General features: G+C 40.7%; 1 protein-coding gene across 7 annotated transcripts; it reads left to right on the top strand.

Annotated features, from left to right (window-relative positions):
- Positions 1–35: 35 nt before the first annotated feature.
- Positions 36–18,555, top strand: INPP5K (inositol polyphosphate-5-phosphatase K). 7 transcript variants are annotated; one of them, XR_011005438.1, is made up of 14 exons: positions 1,818–2,115; positions 2,290–2,397; positions 3,025–3,133; positions 5,601–5,717; positions 6,030–6,202; positions 6,779–6,890; positions 7,411–7,520; positions 8,091–8,117; positions 9,796–9,988; positions 10,233–10,370; positions 10,824–10,907; positions 11,585–11,689; positions 12,693–12,889; positions 17,941–18,555. XR_011005438.1 is itself a non-coding variant. In XM_068210386.1 (13 exons), the coding sequence occupies exons 1-13, from the start codon at positions 173–175 to the stop codon at positions 12,807–12,809; spliced, it is 1,428 nt and encodes a 475-aa protein (XP_068066487.1). In that variant the 5' UTR covers positions 36–172; the 3' UTR covers positions 12,810–15,170. The 7 variants fall into 7 exon arrangements, 5 of the variants coding, with proteins under 5 accessions (XP_068066487.1, XP_068066489.1, XP_068066490.1 ...); XR_011005437.1 differs by having other exon boundaries at positions 16,313–18,555; XM_068210386.1 differs by lacking the exons at positions 1,818–2,115; positions 17,941–18,555 and adding an exon at positions 36–207 and having other exon boundaries at positions 12,693–15,170.
- Positions 18,556–18,729: the final 174 nt, after the last annotated feature.

Here is an 18,729-nt window from a genome sequence, read left to right as displayed (position 1 = left end):
GGGGCGCCGTGGCGCGGCGCGGGCCCGGCCCCGTCACGCGCGCCGATGGGCGCGGGGCGCTGAGGGCGGCGCGGAGGCCGCGGCCGGGCCGGGCCGAGTGAGGGGAGCGCCGGGGGCTCCGCCGGCCCCTTCCCCGTCCCTGGGGCAGCGCTTCCCTGCGGGAACCCCGGGCATGGAGGCCGCGGGCCTTCCCACCAAGGAGTTGAGGTGAGGGGTGGGCGCGGAGGGGCGCGGGGCTGAGGGCGGCTCCGAAAAGTGGCTCCCAAGCGCTTACGTAAATCGGCCGGAATTAGCGAAACTTGTGTGTGCGCGTATTAGCGCAGAATTACACGAATTGGCGGCGTTGCGCAGTCATGTGAAATAGAGGAGAAAAGCTGATTTTCTGGTTTGGAAGGTCGGTGCTGGAGTGGTTCAGGGAGGGCTTATGGGGCATTTCTGGGTGCTTGGGATTGCCCGGAGCTCTGTTAAAGTGTAATGAGGGCACGAGCATCTGCACTTCTGTAATGTCTCCAACTTGTCACTTACCGTGAGGGAGAAGAAGCTCGAGTAAACACTGAGCTTCTGCTTTTACGGTGTTTTTACGATGTGTCTTCACTCTCTGTCGGTGTCCCGTCTGGGCTCGATTCTCTACAGAAACCTGCTTAGACGGGATTTGGGTAACAGCCTGTGACGGGAAAATTTAAACAGCCAAACTAACAAGCTGACAAGAGCTCAAATATCTTAAAAATCCTTTGAAGGCTTTATTATGAGCACTGTGACCCTGAGAAATTCTCCGCTATTGAGTCATTTGAGGATTATGATGCTAAATAATGACTTTAGTAGGTTGCTTGTATTCAGGACAGTGTTTGTTTCTACCTCCGAGATCTGTGTTTTTGTCAGTACTGTGGTCACTGGGCACCTTGAAGAACTGAATTTCTGTCTGTAATGACTGATGTCTTCAACATTATTTCAGTTTTGCTTTTTTGGGTAATTGTCTTACAAAATTAGTAACTGGAGAGCTCCCAAGTGATACATCTCCGGTGGTAAAATTAGATCTGCAGCCTTCCTACATTTTTTCCCCCCTAGAAATTTGTTTTGGAGTAGCTTTTGTGCAACTTCAGCGCAGTCTTACAAAGATACACTGTTAGTGAGGGAAATTATGTATCACTTTAATCTATTGTGCAAGGTTGTTTTCCAGCTTTTCTGTATACATTTCTGTATACATCACCTTGAGCAGGCAGTTGATTGTGGGATAAAAACACAGCCTTAATAATGGGTGTATTGATGGGATTCAGTAATTATCAGTGTTTATAAGGTCGTTATAGAACTCTAAGATGATGGGAAATTAACAGTTTATTATTTTGTAAGCTTGTCTGTCATGTAACAAGACTGACGATAAAGTGAATCTCTTTTTAGAAGCTCTGGTACTAAAATAACCGTTCTGTAAAGAAAAAGCAGTGCTGTGATGTGAATGTTGAGAGTCAGTGGCTTTGCTTGGTTCTGATCAGAGCTCTGAATGTTTGGGAGCTGGAGATTACATTTCTCCTTGCCTGCAGACAGGCACATGATCGATTCAAGTCAGCAATAAATTCTTTTAAACCCTGAGCTCGTCGAATTAACCACATTAAATCTATGAAAAAAACAATTCACCGTGTGTGGTAGAACGTGACTGCAGCTTTTGTAACAACCCAGCGAGTGTGGTGGGAACGCCACAGGGTTGTTTTTTTTCCAGCATTGCTGCACCTACATTTGTCCTTTTGTGTTGGATGCAATGCTGAATCCCACAAGATCTGGAAACCCCTTATCAATCTCTTGACTTTAATGGGCCAGTCCTTCAGGGCGTAGCCTTACCTTGGAGCAGATGGCATCGCCGAGCAGCGAGGATGCATTCCAGCATTGCCAGGGGCTGTCCCTGAACGATCTGGAGAGCGGGGCCAGCCTGCGCAGCCGCTCGGCCAGCCTCAGCAGCACCGGCTCCAGCGGCCGCCTGCAGCTCCGGCACAGGGTGGCCCAGCTGATGGCCTGCGTGGAGGACATCAGCTCGGATGATGAGATCCACGAAGAAGTGTCTCGCACGCTGGATGAAGCTTTCCTCATCTGGGGGAAAAAGCTGAAGGATAAGTGGCAAGAGTTCAGGTTTTGCTCCCTCCAGTTGGTTGTTTTCGTGGTGGTGTCGGGGCTGGCAAATGGATTTCTGGTTGATGAAAAGTGACAGAAGTTCTCTGGGGAAATTAGAACGTTCTTAGAGTTGGTTGCCCGTCCACATTTCACTGTTAGCATTGGTTTTATGTGGTTTCTGTTTGTTTTTAGACTACACTTAGTTACCTGGAACGTGGGCACAGCTTCTCCCCCTCCTGATGTCACAAGTTTACTTCAGCTCAACTCGATGGGCCCCACCACGGATATGTATGTTATAGGGTGAGTGGTATTAAAGAACTTGCTTTGTGAGTTTAATGCAAAACTGCTGGGTCTCAGCATGGTCTGTTTTGGGAGGGCTGTGTGATGTGAATCACTGCCTGGGAGATGGTTTAACACTATTGCTACCAGAGGGTGAAGACTAGCTTAGTCTAACTAACAGGGGACTAACTTAGATGATTTATAGCAGTTAGCTGCTGCTATGTGGTGACAGAATGCAGAATACTTTTTTTCTAAACACATAAAAAGTTTGGGATGCTGTTTTTTTTTTTTGATACCATGTTCATTTTGATATGAAAGTTATTGGAAATTCAGCATGTTTTAAGGGAATTAGTGCAAGCTTGTTAGGCACAATCTGCCACTGTGTTTTCCAAACCATGTGGAAATTCTGAAGTCCTATCAAGTTTTTTAACACATCTTGAGTCTGGCATTGTCTTAAACTCTATCTTCAGGTGTATATAACCTCCTTTAATTTTGTTTTGCTCAGTGTCAGATGTGTTAGAGCTGTGTGTGGGATAAACTGTTTGAGAAACTGAACAGTAGGAAATTTCTGGAGTCTGTGTTCTGCAAAGTTCCTATGAATTCTGTCCAAACCAACTGGTGCAATGTGAGTAATTGTGATGTTTTCAGCTTACAGGAGGTGAATTCAAAAATCACAAATTTCCTGTCTGACTTGGCATTTGATGATCCATGGAGCATTTTTTTCATGACTGTCTTGTCTCCCTTGGGATATATCAAGGTAATTATTTACACCACTTTTAAGTGTCAGAGCACTGAAGGAGAAGTCTTAAATTTTTTTCCTCAGATGATCCATAAAAGAGAAGTTGATGGTGTTTTTGCAGGTGTCTGTCACTTCCATAAGTACACATATGTTAGAGATGATTCTTCATCACACCTGTGTTTTCCTGTTTTTCAGGTGATGTGAACTCATACTGAACAGCATATTTCTTGTGGCTACAATATCTTTATCTCTCTCGTTTGTAGAAAAGTTTTTTGCTCTGTGCAATATTGGGGAACTGTATTGTGGTGCTTCTAATGTAGTCTTGCACTATAAATATCCCAAGCAATGGCAGTGATTTTCATTAAGATTAGTAATGCTCCTTTATTTGCTTTTGGGGTTTTTTTTCTTTTTCCAATTTGTTTGCAGGTGAAAATAAATTGCATTGTGTAAAACAGGATCTTAGTGGGCATATATATTTACGTGAGGACTTAGTTTTTGGTTGGAGACCTATAACATTTTATGAGAATTTAAATGATAAGGACATAAGAGCAGCTAGAGGACTGGCTATTTTAATAACGCCAACAAGAAACGTAGGAAGATATCCTGAATTTCTCTAGTAAAGAGAAATTAAAAGCCTTTTGTAGTGATTTTCTAAACCAAGCACTATTTCTGGCTGATTTTGCTGAGGTGATTGCATTATCTGCATGCTAATCAGACTCAGTAGTTGTGCTGTTCTTTTAATTGTAATTAAACAAAACAAAGGACCCTTTGGGAATTACAAGAAGGAAAAAACCCACATTGTTCCCTCTGGCCTGAATCATTGCTGATAAAAATTCAAAATCTGGCCGTGGGCTGACATTCAGGCTCTGAATACACACAGTTAAAAGAATTCCTGCTGGTATGCCTGGCTGATTTTGAATTCTGGTTATAACAGAGGCAGTTTAGGGCACACTAATGAATGGATGCTGCCACCTAATGGCTTTCAGCAGGACTTGATTAGCTCTGGGAATAAGGGGGAGCTGTCAGGCCGGGTCAAAATCAAACCAGGCAGCAAGGAAAGGTTATCCCAGGACTTAGCCAGGAATTTGGCCGAGCAGGAGAGGAGCACTTACCCCTTGGCTGACCTGTGATGAGGTTGGGTGTGGAGGGAGAGGTGTCATGCCTGGGACATTCTGTCCCCTCAGTAACAGGGTCTGTTTTCAGACTGTTCAATTGGTCACACTCAATTCCTCCACCATCCAAGGATCCCCTCTGTGCACGGGCTTTGCTTGATTTGGCTCTAAGGGCTGGTGGCACTGGTGCTGGTTCCAGCAGGGGAGGGGTCAGTGCCTTGTTGTGTTCAGGTCCTGTGGCTCTTGAGAAATCTCTGGGGGCTGGCCACAGCAGAGTGAAATAAAGGAAATAAATAATAAAGGGACTGGAAGATCTTGGTACCTCGTGGATGTAATTATGGAAAGGAGAATGCTGACTACTAAAATATTTATGCATCATTAGTAACTGCAGTCCATTGTTTCAGTATTCAATGTGATATTTTGTTGGGTTCAAGGATAATGAAAACATTAAAATATATTCTGAAATAATTTAATTGTGTAGATAGGGAGACAGAGGAGGAATTCTGTTTTAAATTTTGGGCTGATTTTTTTGTGCTTCTCTAGCAGTTGTATAGTCAGTTTAATTCTAATGTAGTCTTTTTCTAAATTAATCCAGCATAAAATTGAACTACAGTTAATGTATTTCAATGCCTGTATTTTAAATCAAATCATAATTATTAAAACAAACACAATGAATTTTGTGTCTCATGCCAGGATCATTGTAAAGTCCATAAATGTTCAACGAAGGACATCTTTATTAGACTATTTCCACACACACAAACCAGAAAAACCCCAAACCACAAAAACCCCGTGTCTTATGTGCTCTCTAAGTGTTTGGTAAATCAGTTTTTACAGGCATTGCAAGACAGAACTTTCTGCTGTTTGCAGCTCATTGTTTTTGCAGCTGCCTGGAATTGACTGCTGTGCTTTTGAAGACATTTAGAATATTTAATGATCTGCTCAAGGCTGCTTCAGTTTGAAAAACTTGCTGCTGTTGGAGGACTTGTAGGTGTGAGTTATAAAGCTTTTAGGTGAAAAGTGAAGGATTTGGTCCTTCATGAACAGGATTCTTAAAGGCAGAAACAAGAGGCTGGTGAGGCAGAAGAAAAATCTTTAAAGAGGTTTGGGCAGGTGCATGTTTTGAGGTCGACTTCAGATTGAAACATAATGTTGGAACTGTGTTAATTAGCTGAGGAATTGATCAGATTTGTTTCTAAGGAATGTGTTTTTCACAGCACTGAAATGAGTCTGTATTTACTGTGTCACAGTATTGAGGCCAGGCTTGACAGGGGAGCTGCACGACTTCTGCTGTGGCCTTCTTCACCTAAAAGCTCCTGTGAAGTAAACCCAAGGCACTCCTGGAAATGACCATTCCTTCTTTTCTATCTCCCCAGCTCTCCTCAGTTCGCATGCAGGGGTTGCTGCTTCTGATCTTTGTGAAGCACGTGCACCTTCCCTTCATCCGGGACATCCACACCCACTACACCCGCACAGGCCTCTATGGGTACTGGGTAAGGACTGCCTGAGGGGTGCTTACCTGCTCCCTGCTGGTGCTCTGTGCCTCTCCATGGGTCCCTGCTGGGGCACAGGAGATGTGGTTTAATTAAAAATTAATAACCTGACAAGCAGACTCATTTGTTTGAACCTCGTGTGCAGCACAGACCATAATTTCAGTTTATTTGCTGATACACAACAAGTTGTGTAGAAAGAAATTGTACTGAATTAAATCTTAATTGCAAGATTTAAAAGGTTATAGGTGGTGTTAGTTACATTTGCAGGCACTGACTGCAGTTTCAGGGAATGCTGTTCCTCTTCCATCCCAGGGGAACAAAGGAGGAGTCAGCGTCCGCATGTCCCTCTTTGGGCACACGATCTGTTTCATGAACTGCCACTTGCCAGCTCACATGGAGAACACAGAGCAGCGCCTGGATGACTTTGAGAAAATTCTGGAAATGCAGTTTGAAGGAGAGGATATTCCAAGTCCCTTGGATCATGAGTGAGTTGTTCACTCAGTTCTGTGTTGTTTTTGTCTAATATAGGGTGAACTCTTGCACTGAAGAGTTTTGGTTTTGCATTTTTCGTCCATCATTTTATTTTAAATGTCCCTTCAGCCTTGGCCCTGAACCCTGGGAGGATAGGATAACCTGAAAGACAGATGTCTGTTTTACAAGACTGTTCTCTTCCTGTTTCTTTAGCATATAGACTGTACATGTCATGCAGGAGAGCTTTAGAAGCTAAAGCCTGTTTATACCAAAAATCTTTTAGGTTGCTGTTAAATGTTCAGAGATGTAAGATGCAGGAGAAGTTAATGTTCAGGCAGTAATAAGCAAGCAGCAAGAATGCAAGAAATGCAAAAAAAAATTACTTCAGTTTTTTTTTTTTTGTTTAGCTGCAGGTTGTCCCTGTGTAAGCTTATCTATAACTACTTAATGTTTGTGTTTAAGCTGTTTACATTAAGTAATAAAAGTGATTACTAATTAGTGTAATGGCTAATATTCTGTCAAATTCTTCCCTTGAGTTAATAGATTCATATAAATCTTCTTTGTTTGATGCATCTTGGTTTGGTTTTAAGGCTTCTCTTCTGGTTTGGAGACCTAAACTTCCGGATAGCAGATTATGGGATACACTTTGTTAGAGAATCAATCAATAACAAGCGTTTCAGTCTGCTCTGGGAAAAGGACCAGGTGGGTTGGCTCAGTCTCTTTGGGGTTTTGGTTTTGGTTTTAGTGCACACAAACACAATGTGGTAGTTAAATTACACCTTGAGCTTCTAATTTTTGTTAAAGAACACAAACTCAGAGCAGTCATGAGGTGGAACATGATGTGGTCATAAGTTAATTGCAAACTTGTTCTGCTTTTGTGTGGTTTCTTTTACAGTGCTCATTTACTTATTTACAATGCTCATGTTTGACTGGAGATTTCTTTGAACTTCATGTCTTGTCACTTGTTCCTTACCTTTATCTCTCCTCTTCTCCCAAGAATTCTTTTTAAGACATCCTTATTCTGGATGTTTTGGGTAGAATTGCCTCTAAACTTTTAGATGGATTGTGTCAAGTTCTGGCTATAACAAAGAGGCCCTTCTAAATTTACCATCTAATGTTGTACTGACTGCAATGTTGAATTCTTGGAAGATGCTTTCCCAATCATCCTTTAAGCTCTAATTTTTTAAACCGAATCTTTAAAAGTTACTTTTTATTTCTGCAGTTAAATATGGCAAAAAAGCAGGAAGCATTTCTGAAGGAATTCAAAGAGGGTCCTCTGCAGTTTAAGCCCACCTACAAGTTTGACCTTGACTCGGAGGTCTATGACACGAGGTAAAAGATAAAATGAGTTTAGAGGTGGAATAGAAGAGTGAATGTGGTGCTTGGTTAAATATCACTTCAGTAATCAGCAAACTTGAATTTGCTGAGTGTACTGGGGTTGTTGAGCCGTTTTGTTATGCTTAGATTGATTAAATCTGAATAAATAAATATTTTTTGGCTGAAGAAGCTGGGGTCTGCTGACTGTATGAGGGAAGTAATGAAACAACCCCGCTGCCTTTTTGGAAAGATCATATTAACAAAATAAATGAGCACTTGTTTAAGCTACTTTTGTTCTTTCCTACTAAACGTGCTCATTGGTTGTCAAAAGGGAGCAAAAGAATAATTGTCCCTGGTTTTTGCTTCCCTTCTCTGTTTTAGCGTTTCATTTTTTATGCTGGTATTTGAAAATTAATGTATATTTGTCTTTATTGATTATTTTTAGTTCAAGATGGAGTTGCTTAAATTTCCAAAGTTTTTCTGTGATATTAAAGTCTGTTTGTTAAGTATTAGTCTTATGTTTCCACAGAAGGATAAGTTCCTGTCCAAACAGGGTTTTGTACTGATCTTTTTCTTTACTTCCAGAGAACAGAAGTCCCTGTTTTGGTTTAAGTAAGAAGAGAACTTTCTGAATTTTGTAGTTTTTTTTTTAAATATTTCAGAATCAAAGCAAGGCTCCATCTGAGCTTTTGCTTTGATTTTTTTGTGAAATATTTGAAAATCAGATGACAGCTGATTTTCTTTAGGGATTTTCTTAACCTGTCTGAAAGCTGCAGTGTTATCTACTCTGCTGTTGCACTTAATGTTGGAGCTTTATTCATGTGGACCCAAAGACATTTTGCTTCCTAATTTAATATAATGAGATGTAATGGGACCAGCAGTAAATCCACCCAACAAAAAAGACTTAAAACAATCCAAACCTGGACATTTTACAAATGATTCATAGCCTGGTTGTCTGTATTGGCTGATTTAGAGAACAAAAAGTGTGGTTACACATTCTGTGTGCATCCCACTGCTGTTCAAGCTACCGGAGAGACTTTGCTCAGATGGGGTGACCAGCAAGACCTCAAGGCAAGCACCCTGCAAAAGTTGCTTTTACTGAAGCCCAGAGAATTTTATTTTTTATATTCCTTCAGTGTGAATTCTGAGGGTTTGTTTCCCATCTAATACTCCATTTTCTCTAAAACAATGAGTGTTTTACCTTAAGCTGTTCTTTTAATATTTTCCTGCACAGCAGAGCAGACATCTGGCATCTCCTAAAGATTTCTGTCCATTTATAGAATTACTGCAGTAAGTGGGATAAGAGCCCTTAGTTATTTCAACACTTTCCCCTTTATTAAAGGGTAGGAAGGGGTAAAACAAAATTATGTTGAATATTGAACTAAATGGCCTTGGTTTTGATATTTAAACTGACAGTTTTCCTTACACATCCTGCTTTTAACTTTCATTATCCAATCCAGTCCATTCTAATTCCTCTTCCATAGGGTATGATCTTTTCTCCATTTCAATTTGAAGTGATCCACCCATCCAGAGAGTTGCTGTTAAGCTTTCCTCCCACTACAGAGAGAACCACAGAGGGCTCATGTCTTCTGGTGTAATTGATATGGTATAAAAGGAAACTCTGCATCGTGATAACAGTTTGATGTACAGTACAGCTGCAGGCACAACTTCTTGATTATAGAATTGTGAAAGCCTGTTGTTATGAGACAGCAGTAGCTTGCAAACCTGAAATGCAGGCTGGTACAATTTAGAGGAACTTCTAAATAAAGCATTGCTGTGGCACCTATGATTACCATAAGCTTCCCAAGTTTGTCCCGTCTTGTGTTGTTAAAAGAAACTTGCTCTCAAATATTTTGAATAATTTCAAACGTCATTCATACTCTTCCTACATATTCCTTATGTTTACACCCTCATTTCTCAGAATATCTGTACGTTTGGAGCCTGGGGCAGTTGTTGTATTATCTCTAAATTCATGCATGTTTTTACAGGGTTTTAGGAGAAAGTATCATTTCCTGTATGAAGCCAACTAACCCACTTTAACGTCCTTCTCCCCTTCATTTTACTCCTCTTTCAGAAAGCCATGATCTGTGCTGAATGGAGTTCAAATTAAGGAAACGTTGCTTGTAAAACACATTAATCAGAGCTGTAAAATGAAGCTTGGATATGATTGCCTCCTTTTATTAATATGTATCTCACAGTCTTTGAACTCTGAGTAGATTTTGCACAGCATTCTTAGCTTTTGGCAACTTGTTTCTCTGCTCATTTCACTTTTTACCTTACATTTTTGCAGTGAGAAGAAAAGAAAGCCAGCATGGACAGATAGAATTCTATGGAAAGAGAAAAATCTCGGTGAGGTTGCATCAAAAGAAGGCGAATTCCCTGAAGAAGAGAACCCAATTTCTGTTACTCTGAATAACTATGTCAGTCACATGAGCTATGGCATCAGTGATCACAAACCTGTCACAGGAACTTTCAAGCTTGAGGTGCTGTCCCAGTTACGTTGTTAAGAAAAAGTTTGTTTTACTCAGTGTTGCCTTACAGCAGCTGATTTCCTAAACCATAATCTCTGTTTCATTCTGATCACAGTGAAGGCAGCAAATTGCTGTCAGGTTATTTCCAGTCAGTTAAGAGTCCCACAGGTGGAAATTGTAGCAGAGAATAACTTGAGAAGAATAACTGAAAGAATGACAGGCTTGACTGAGTTTAAACTCTGTGTTTTTTGTGTAGATGAAGCCTCTTGCCTCAGATCCCTTGGTCATGCTGAATCCTGAGGGTGAGTGGAGTGCAGAGCACGATGTTCTCATCCGCTACTCCGCGGCGCCTGAGCTCCCCAGCAGTGCTTGGGACTGGATTGGGCTCTTCCAGGTAGTGTTACCTCTTCAACAAAGATGGGGAATGTGACTGCAGGAGGTCCTTGAGAACTTTAGAGCACTGATTCCTGCTAGTGCAGAACTCTGTGAAATAGCTGTGCCCTTGGTTGCTGTTAGTCTCTGTGTAATGACAGTTTAGCTCTGCAGCATGTGAGTTCTTCTACACCCGTTAAATTCTCTCCTAAGGTAAACTGGTTGTTTATTGAAGTAACATGTTGCAGAAGCTGTGGAAAGAAGTTGATGCAACAAAAATAAAAGTCAATGGAAGGGTGAGAGAAGTCCCACCCTCTTAGAAATAGAAGATGTGTACATGCCCCCAAAATGTTTTGATCCTAAGAGTGTTTTAATTATTTCAGTGAAACAGTAAACATCTCTCACAACTTTGTTTTTCAGGTAGTATGGCGTTTGTTTCCATCAGGGAGCTGATAGTTTGTATCTTTCTCTGCAGGTGACTTTCAGGCATGTGAAGGATTATGTTACTTATGCTTGGGTGGAAGACGATGAAATTTCTTCCAGCAGAAACAGCAAACAAGTCAGTTGTATTTCTTTCTAATGTAGTTTTCCATAGAGTAGCATTTGAGGTCTGTTCCATATCTCCTTTCCCTCAGGGGTTCTGTATCCTCTTCTCAGTTGAAGCTAATTGGGAACAATATTACTGTTTTAAATCCCTCTTCCTAATTATTCCTATTGAATGTTTTGTTCCCTCTTTAAAAACTGCTGTCTGCTACAAAGCCTTCTGGTAGTGATTACCTAAAGTGATTTAACCAAAAAAAAAAAATCTTGTTTTGATGCAAATTATAAATATCCAGAGATACTTATCTGAACAAATAGAAGTTGAAATTGGGAACGGTGGCTCCCTGGGACAGGAGCAAACCAAGCTTGTGGAGTGCTCTGTTGTTGCCACCAGGAGGCAGCTCCGCTCCCTCTGCTGCTCTCTGGCTTTGGCCCTTCCCTTCCAACCGCTCTGGGCCTCTTCTCCCTTGTCACTGAACCAAGCCAGTCTGCTGACATGGTGAAGGATATTCCTCTCCTCCCTGATTTGATTTTCAGATGGTTTCCTGAGTTATTTCTGTCCCCATCCGTTTTAACTTACGTTTTAAAATGTGCTTATAAATAGCAAATACTGATTTTGATGGTGTCCTGAAGGGCTTTTTTTGTAAACTTCTTTTTCTGTGGAAATTGCTCATTGCCCGTTCTTATTCTTGCCAGGTTTACATGAGTGCTTCAGAAATACCCAAGACGGGAGGAGAATTTTTGCTTTGTTATTATAGCAATAACTTGCAGTCAATAGTTGGCATCAGTGAACCTTTTCAGGTAATACATTAGGAAGCATTGTTTAATGTTGGTGTGATTTTTTTTTTTTCTTTTTTATTACTTCATTTGTTTTCATATGCATCTGAACATAACTGTGTTAATCCTTGGAAGGTGGCAGCAGAAGGAAACTTAGGAAACTTAAAAAGGATATGTCCTGGCTAAAAAAATTTGCTGATGTGCTGAAAGACTCTGAGTAACTGTTACAGCATCACACAGTGAAAGAAGACAGGTTTCTCTCCCTCACTGTTAGACCCCAGTTTCTGTAAAGATGACAAATCAAGTGCTGCTGAAATTCTGGCAGATTGTAAGTGAGCTCTTTGTGCTCCATTCTGTGATTTGCACCCAAGTGTTTCCTGTAAATTGTCACTTGAATTTGGGAAGGATGAGATAGCTGGACTCAAGTTATTTAATTACCAGGCTCTGTTTAATTTCTGCAAGGATGACTTAGCTGCCCAAAAAAGTTGAACTGAACAAGCATTGCTGCTTCTACACAAACACTGTTTTTTCCAGAATAATTTTGTTTGTGCATAATTTTCCATGCTGTCATGGCTGTGCTCATGTGCTAGGGAATCTTTGAAATAGGAATTCTGCATTGTTGATGATGAGGATGAAGGGGTTTTAGAAGACTGTGAAACCTCAGTGTCTCAGGGGATATAATAATGAAATTTCATGGGCTGGCCGGTATCTCATTTCTGTATTATAGTATTATATATTTTTTTAGGTATTCTGTTCCTATGTTTCTCTGTACAGGTGAGAAACATGTCAGAGTGGACTATTTGTGTTGTCTCTGAGCTCGGTATCTATCAGAGATTCTGCAGAATTGTTGCCTTTATTTTTGCATGACATTTAATATTTTGATATCACTATAGTGGATTTTTACTAGATTTTTTAATCTCAATTTTTAGCAAGCATGACAGACTTTTTAATATAATTGTGTGGCTAATACAGAGCAACACAGTGCTTTTGAATTGTTAATTTGGTTTTTATCCTGTTTTTCTCCTAGATTCAGCCGAGCCAAACACCAATAGAAAAGGATGTGCCAGAGGAGGAGAGCAGTTGGCTGCAGAAACCTGACAATCCAGAATCAGATGGTGATTCTGAAAATAGAAAGGGCATTTAATGGTCCTGGTTCAGCAGTCAGATGATTCTTTATGTCTTAGTGATTGTAAGCTTTTGCTCTTAGAAGATGGAGTAAGACAGGTAGGAATGTTCAGAAACTTTGGAAACTTGTAGAAGATAATTTATTGTGGAAATGGTTATTTTTATTCTGGGGAGAGTAACTCTCTTGCACTGGATGAGAACTGTAAAATAGCACTTAAGGAATGCTGTATGTTTTAAGGTGATAGACATTTCTGATGCAATGATTTAACCTAAGGAAGTTGCAATGTTTAATAGGTTTATAGGCTTGTTCCATTTTTTATAGAGGATATTTTATTTACGATGTGATATTTACTATGCTGTAACCACTTAATTAATTGATTTCCAAATTTTGAGTTTAAATGAAGTTATTTAAAAATTATTTATTAGATACAGCTAGTTAGCTTGTTTTGAAATCTTATTTGACTTAGAGATGTAAGCTAATTACCTTTTGGGAAACACCAGTGAAAACAGGTCACATGAAAAACAAAATCTTTGGAGTGTGTAAAGTCTCCTTTGGTAGATCCTTCTCTTCATGCCTTACTGAAGAACTCTTTGTAGGATTTTCAATTTCTGATTCTTCCAAATTGAAATACTTTTATCAAAATGCACTATTCATGATTTTTGAAATTCTTATTTTATAAAACAATTAAGCAATTTGCCTATTGCCTTTGCCCCCCTTATTAAAAAACATAAACCCATTTTTATACCCGTCCCTGGCTTGGAGTGAGCCAGGATCCCACAACTTCTGAGGGAAATTGCAGAACTTGAGAAATGCTTTAGCATAGTTGAGCAGCCCGTGGTTGATGATTTGGCATAATCTTTGAAAATTGTAAATCTCTTCAATTTATAGCAATCAGTCTGCAAACTTCCTGTTTTTCTAGAGGTGCTCAGACCTTTCTGTATCCTGTGCACTTGAGGGTGGAGATGGAATAGAAATTTCCTGTACCTTTAGGAACCTGAAAGGTAGTTAGCTTCTGAAAGGGTCTTGTTTCTCGATGAGGAAATAGAGATCTTTGGAAAGGATAGGAAAGGGCACCAACATTCCACCACAGAATCTCAGTCTGCAGTGCTGGGACAGAGCGCTTTGAGTCTCCCATGCTCTGTAGCCACAGCTCCCTCCCAGGTGTGGTGAGCAGAGTTAGTCACTCCTCACTGGCACAGGGATGGAAGAGAGCAGGTTTGGTTCAGGTGGAAGAGCAAGGGGTGTTGGGATGTTCATGCTGGAATTCTGCTTCAGAACTGAGTGGATTCCTTTTTGCTCTTTTTCTCAAAGCCTTATTTTTTTCAGGGTTGTTTTGAGATAGGAAGTTAACAGCTCGATAGGATATTTGTTTTGCTTTTATCATTCACTGTATAAAACCTTTTGAGGTCCAGGTGTCTTTGTGTCCTATTGAAGCTCTGGCATAGGTTTCTGGTTAGGTAGTTGCAGTGGGCTTTAGGAACACTTGGCCTCTGTAGGTTTTAGTTGTATCTCAGCTTGGTGCTTGGTGTTGGGAATACTTGGTGAGTAGTGAGGGCAGGTTCAGAGGATACGGTGTTCATTGCATGGATTAACACTGCCTTGAGGTTTACAGTTTGTACATTCCTGTTACACTTTGGAACCATATTAGAAACAATTTTCCCATTTATACTGGTCTCCCAAGAATTTGTTTTGCACTGAATCTTTCAGTTATGTGACTTCTCATGGCAATTAGGGCATCAGACAAACCCCTGCTTTGAACTGCAGTACCTTCTGCAGTTCCTGAGTTCTGCTCTGTCTCTGGTTTCACTCGTGTAACTCTGACCATTCTCCATGCAAGGAGATTCTGTGGAGAGCCCGAAGAGCAGTGGGCTTTGAATTCCAGACCACAGCTGGCAATTTACTGTGGACCAAGATCCAGTTTCTTCTAAGCAGGGTGCATCTGCTGGGCAGGAGCAGCCCAGAGGGAGCCATGCAGCCTCTTTTTAGGGGCAAGACACTCGAGATGCTTTGTGTTTGTGGGAGCTGAGAACCCTCTGTCACTGGACACAGAAGCTGCATTTTGTAAACGGATCCTTTGAACCACGGGACTTCCCGGAAAATGCCCGCAGCAGCTGGGATTGGAGCTGCTTGTGTGTAAGGAGGATGCTGCACAGAACTCTGCACTTCTTTCTTCAGTATTATGCACACAGAGGCACTTTTGTTTACTACTGTTACCTATGGTAGCTTTTCAAACTATTCCATGACCTGTAATGATGCAATTTCTGATGAAATTTATCTTTTCTTAAAACACCTTTAATTGGATGTTATAATCACTGGAAATGTTTTTATACTCATGTGTTTTTCTTTTCATGTACCTCTGAAATAAATCCTGGCAGTGAAGTGTTGTGCATGGCCTCTGTTAATTTGAGAAGGAACAGACTGGTTTGGGTGGGGAGGATTAATTTGTAACCTTTCTCCAAGGAACTTGTTTTGGTCATGTTTAAGGCACAAAGTATTTTAGAAGGAAATCAGTAACACCCTGTGCTAGGGCTTGGGCTGCAAAAGAAGAGCAAGGATAAATGCTATTTTTCCTTTGGACAAAGCAGATTAATCTATTTTTTCCCTGTTTCAATGAATCCCATATTAAATGCTCTTGTGGTTTTGCCGTTTCTGTCCCTCTTCCCCATTGAGGTTTTGACATTTTCCTTGTAAAAATGCCCAGACCACTTGACATTGTTTCTTAATTTTTGAGAACAGGTTCTTCTAATTTCACTTTTTCACAGTGAATTTTTCATGGTGTGATTTGAGGTATCTCTTTTGCCTTTATGAAAGATCTGCTAAGTTATGCATCATATTTTAAATGTTGTATATTTGAATATAAATTTGCACTCAATTTCCATCTAAGAATAACTTTTCCTAACTCCCTGCTGTTGGAGAATTAATTTTCAAATGGGAGCTATATATCCCAAGGAATGTTATCCAGTCTAGCCTCATTTAACTCCCATATATTTCTGATTGCTGGCTAACCTCAGGATGTGCAGTGTATCATTGCACACAGATAGTACAGCTCTGTGTAAACAGGAAATATTTCTAAGATGTCTTGCATGTTTGTGAGACCCTAAAAATAAGTTCTGATAAAGACCATTGTTTCTACTACCACTGCTTCCTTCTCTGCTCTTGGACACTGAGTGACACTCAGATGAACTTGTCTCAATTAATATACTGCAGTGGAAAGGCCAGTTGAACAAAGCTGGAGTTAGGTTTTCCTTGAGAGAGGAAATGATACCTTTTTTGAGAGCTCTGTGTTGCTAACAGGAAACTTCCTGTGGCCCTTTCTGCCCCTGGATTTAGGAATTGCTGTTTGCACGTGATTGACACGAAGCAGTTTGTATTTAATATACAGTTACTCTGGAAAATGATCTGCTCAGGAATTGAGCTGCCCTGAGCTTGTTTGATTGCTTCAATTTGAGGAACATCATGGATCTGTGTTTGTACATCCCACCTCCCTCTATTACAGTGGAACTGTCATCTTCCACTTACAGGGTGTCTGCAATTAAGAAGAACTTTGTGCAGCCTAGAAAGCAGCAAGAGAAATCTGTGTGGGAGCAGTTGAACGCAGCTTGGGAGAATCACTGGAGTCAGACAGTGAAGTGTGAGATCTGGGGATGCAAACTGGCAAGAGGAAATGCAGAGGTGCAGGAAAAATACAGAAAATATGAATATAGGCACCACAAAAGGATGAAAACTAGAATAGCAAATGTTTTAACCTGCTAACCATGCTTTGAAACTGGCAGTTCTCAAGTACAGACATCAGCTCTGGCAGGGAATGCTTCAGCATCATTTGTCAAGTTCTAATTGCACTGTAACTGTGTGGTTTTACAGCTCAGGCTCATCGGAGACCACACTCTGCTCCTCTGTGCCCTTTTTTATTTTGTTCTTTTACATTTTTTCCTCCAGCTTCTTTGTGCTGTCTTCACCTTTTTTTTCCCTCTTACCACTCACTTGTAGCCCATTTTCAGAAGGTTTCTTTGCACATAATTCTAACATCTGCATCACAGGAGCCATTCCACTAACACAGCTTTGGTGTTCTGACCGTTGTGATTTCTCTCTATAGAAAGGGGAGATAAATTAGGCTGGGTATTGCTGCTTATTACTGAGAATAGGGTGGGTTTGTTTAGGGAAGTGACAGTGTTGGGTTTTTAAATGTGATAGAATCTATTTTTTTTTAGTAGAACTCTGTATTGGGAAGTAAGTGCTCAAGGAAACAATTGTTGGACTGGAACAATCCTGAGTATAACAGCTAAGGAAGCATAAGAATAATTCCAGATATGAAACACAGAACCTTTCTTTGCAGTTGCTGAACAGAATTGTGTTACCTGTATCTGCTCTGGAGTGGCCAGTGGTTGTTAATCTTATTAATTAATCTTGTTAATGCTTTCTTGGCAAGCATTATCAACTGCAGTTGGTTTGTAGTAGAGTTGAAAATTCAAATTTGGCTCTTCCAAGGAGATAGAAGGAATTCTGTCCTCAGCAAATCTTAAAATACCTGAAATTTAGACTGATTTTTTTCCCCCCAGTCACAGGCAGGATATGTGATATCTTTTTCTGGAAGGTAGTATGGCCACTCCATTAATGGATGGCATGATAATTGTAAAGTTCTGTAATTGCACTTAAACCAGCATTCACCAGATTATTTTTCTCCTATTTGTAGGAATTTTCATGCAGTAACGTGCCAATTAATTTCCTTTGCCATGATTAGTTAGCTACTCAAGGACTCAATTAATAATGATTCCGTTCTGCAGCAGTTTGCAGAACTTCCTGTAGTTACCATGGGAGCAATCAGGGTTTGCTATTGCTTGCTCTTGGAGGCAAAGATGAAGGATTTTTTTCTGCACAAAACCTCTTGGTAGATTTTTGAAGTCCACCATGGGATTGTTTCGTGCCAACACCTCTGAAACAGCATCCGCAGCGACCTGACTTTTCTGAGCCCAGCGGGACAGAAATGGAACAGCAACAAAGTTGGAGGCAATAAACACAAACATAAATTTAGGCTTCTTGGAACTGTCGTGGCACATTGGAACGAGTGGAAACCAGTCTTGAACTTCATTGTTTCAGCTCACACCTAACACTTGGTATAAATACAGAGGTTCATCTTTTCCTCTCACAACAGGGCTCTGAACCAAAGGCTGCACTTAGTCAAGGTTGGCTGTTGCTGCTGCTGCACGCTGAAACCAGAACTATCCATAAAGAATAGAGGGATTTACTGACTTTCCTTGGGAAAATGGAGCTGCAGATTGAACGTGTTCCTACAGGAGAAATCATCCGCGTGGTCAGGCACAAGGCAGAGCGCAGGACCGTAAGCCTGGCTTTTACTGTTCCCCTTCTGGTACTCTTGGTTACACAATAACCAACTTAGATCTGAACTGAGCAACTCCAGGGTAATAATGGAAGGGTTTGCAGGGCTGGTTGGTCATTGGAGTGACTGGAGCTGTGCTGTGAACAGTTTTTTCTGTTTGGGATGGAATTAGTAGCAGTGACGTGAGTGGGAGTTTAGAAAATCGTTAAAATTTATTTCCTGTAGAAATACTGCAGTGAACCAAAGTTGGTGTTTGGCCTGGCTGTATGAATTCTGTCAGAATTCCGGGAGCACTTTCAGACTGCAGAGGAAGGGAAAGAGCTTTGAAATAGTTATTTTGTTCCTCTTGTGTTGACTGTGCTGTCATGGGGTTCATGCCCTGAATGTTACAGGAAGGTTCACATATGGAAAATTCAGTGGTATAGGTACTTATTAACAAACTTATAAGTATCTCAAGGAACTGACTATTCTGTTAACTTGGCACTTTATTGACTTGTGTTCAGGGTTTGTATGTAAGCAAATGGAAATCCATGAGCTGATCTTCTCTGGTTTGACACGAACAGTTGAGAAAGATGGTACTTTTTTTAAGAATAATTTCAGTTT

This window comes from Anomalospiza imberbis, chromosome 20, assembly GCF_031753505.1.
Source record: "Anomalospiza imberbis isolate Cuckoo-Finch-1a 21T00152 chromosome 20, ASM3175350v1, whole genome shotgun sequence".
Classification (NCBI taxonomy): domain Eukaryota; kingdom Metazoa; phylum Chordata; class Aves; order Passeriformes; family Viduidae; genus Anomalospiza; species Anomalospiza imberbis.
The sequence above is the reverse complement of the archived record's forward strand: the minus strand, read 5'-3'. Positions and strand labels throughout refer to the sequence as shown.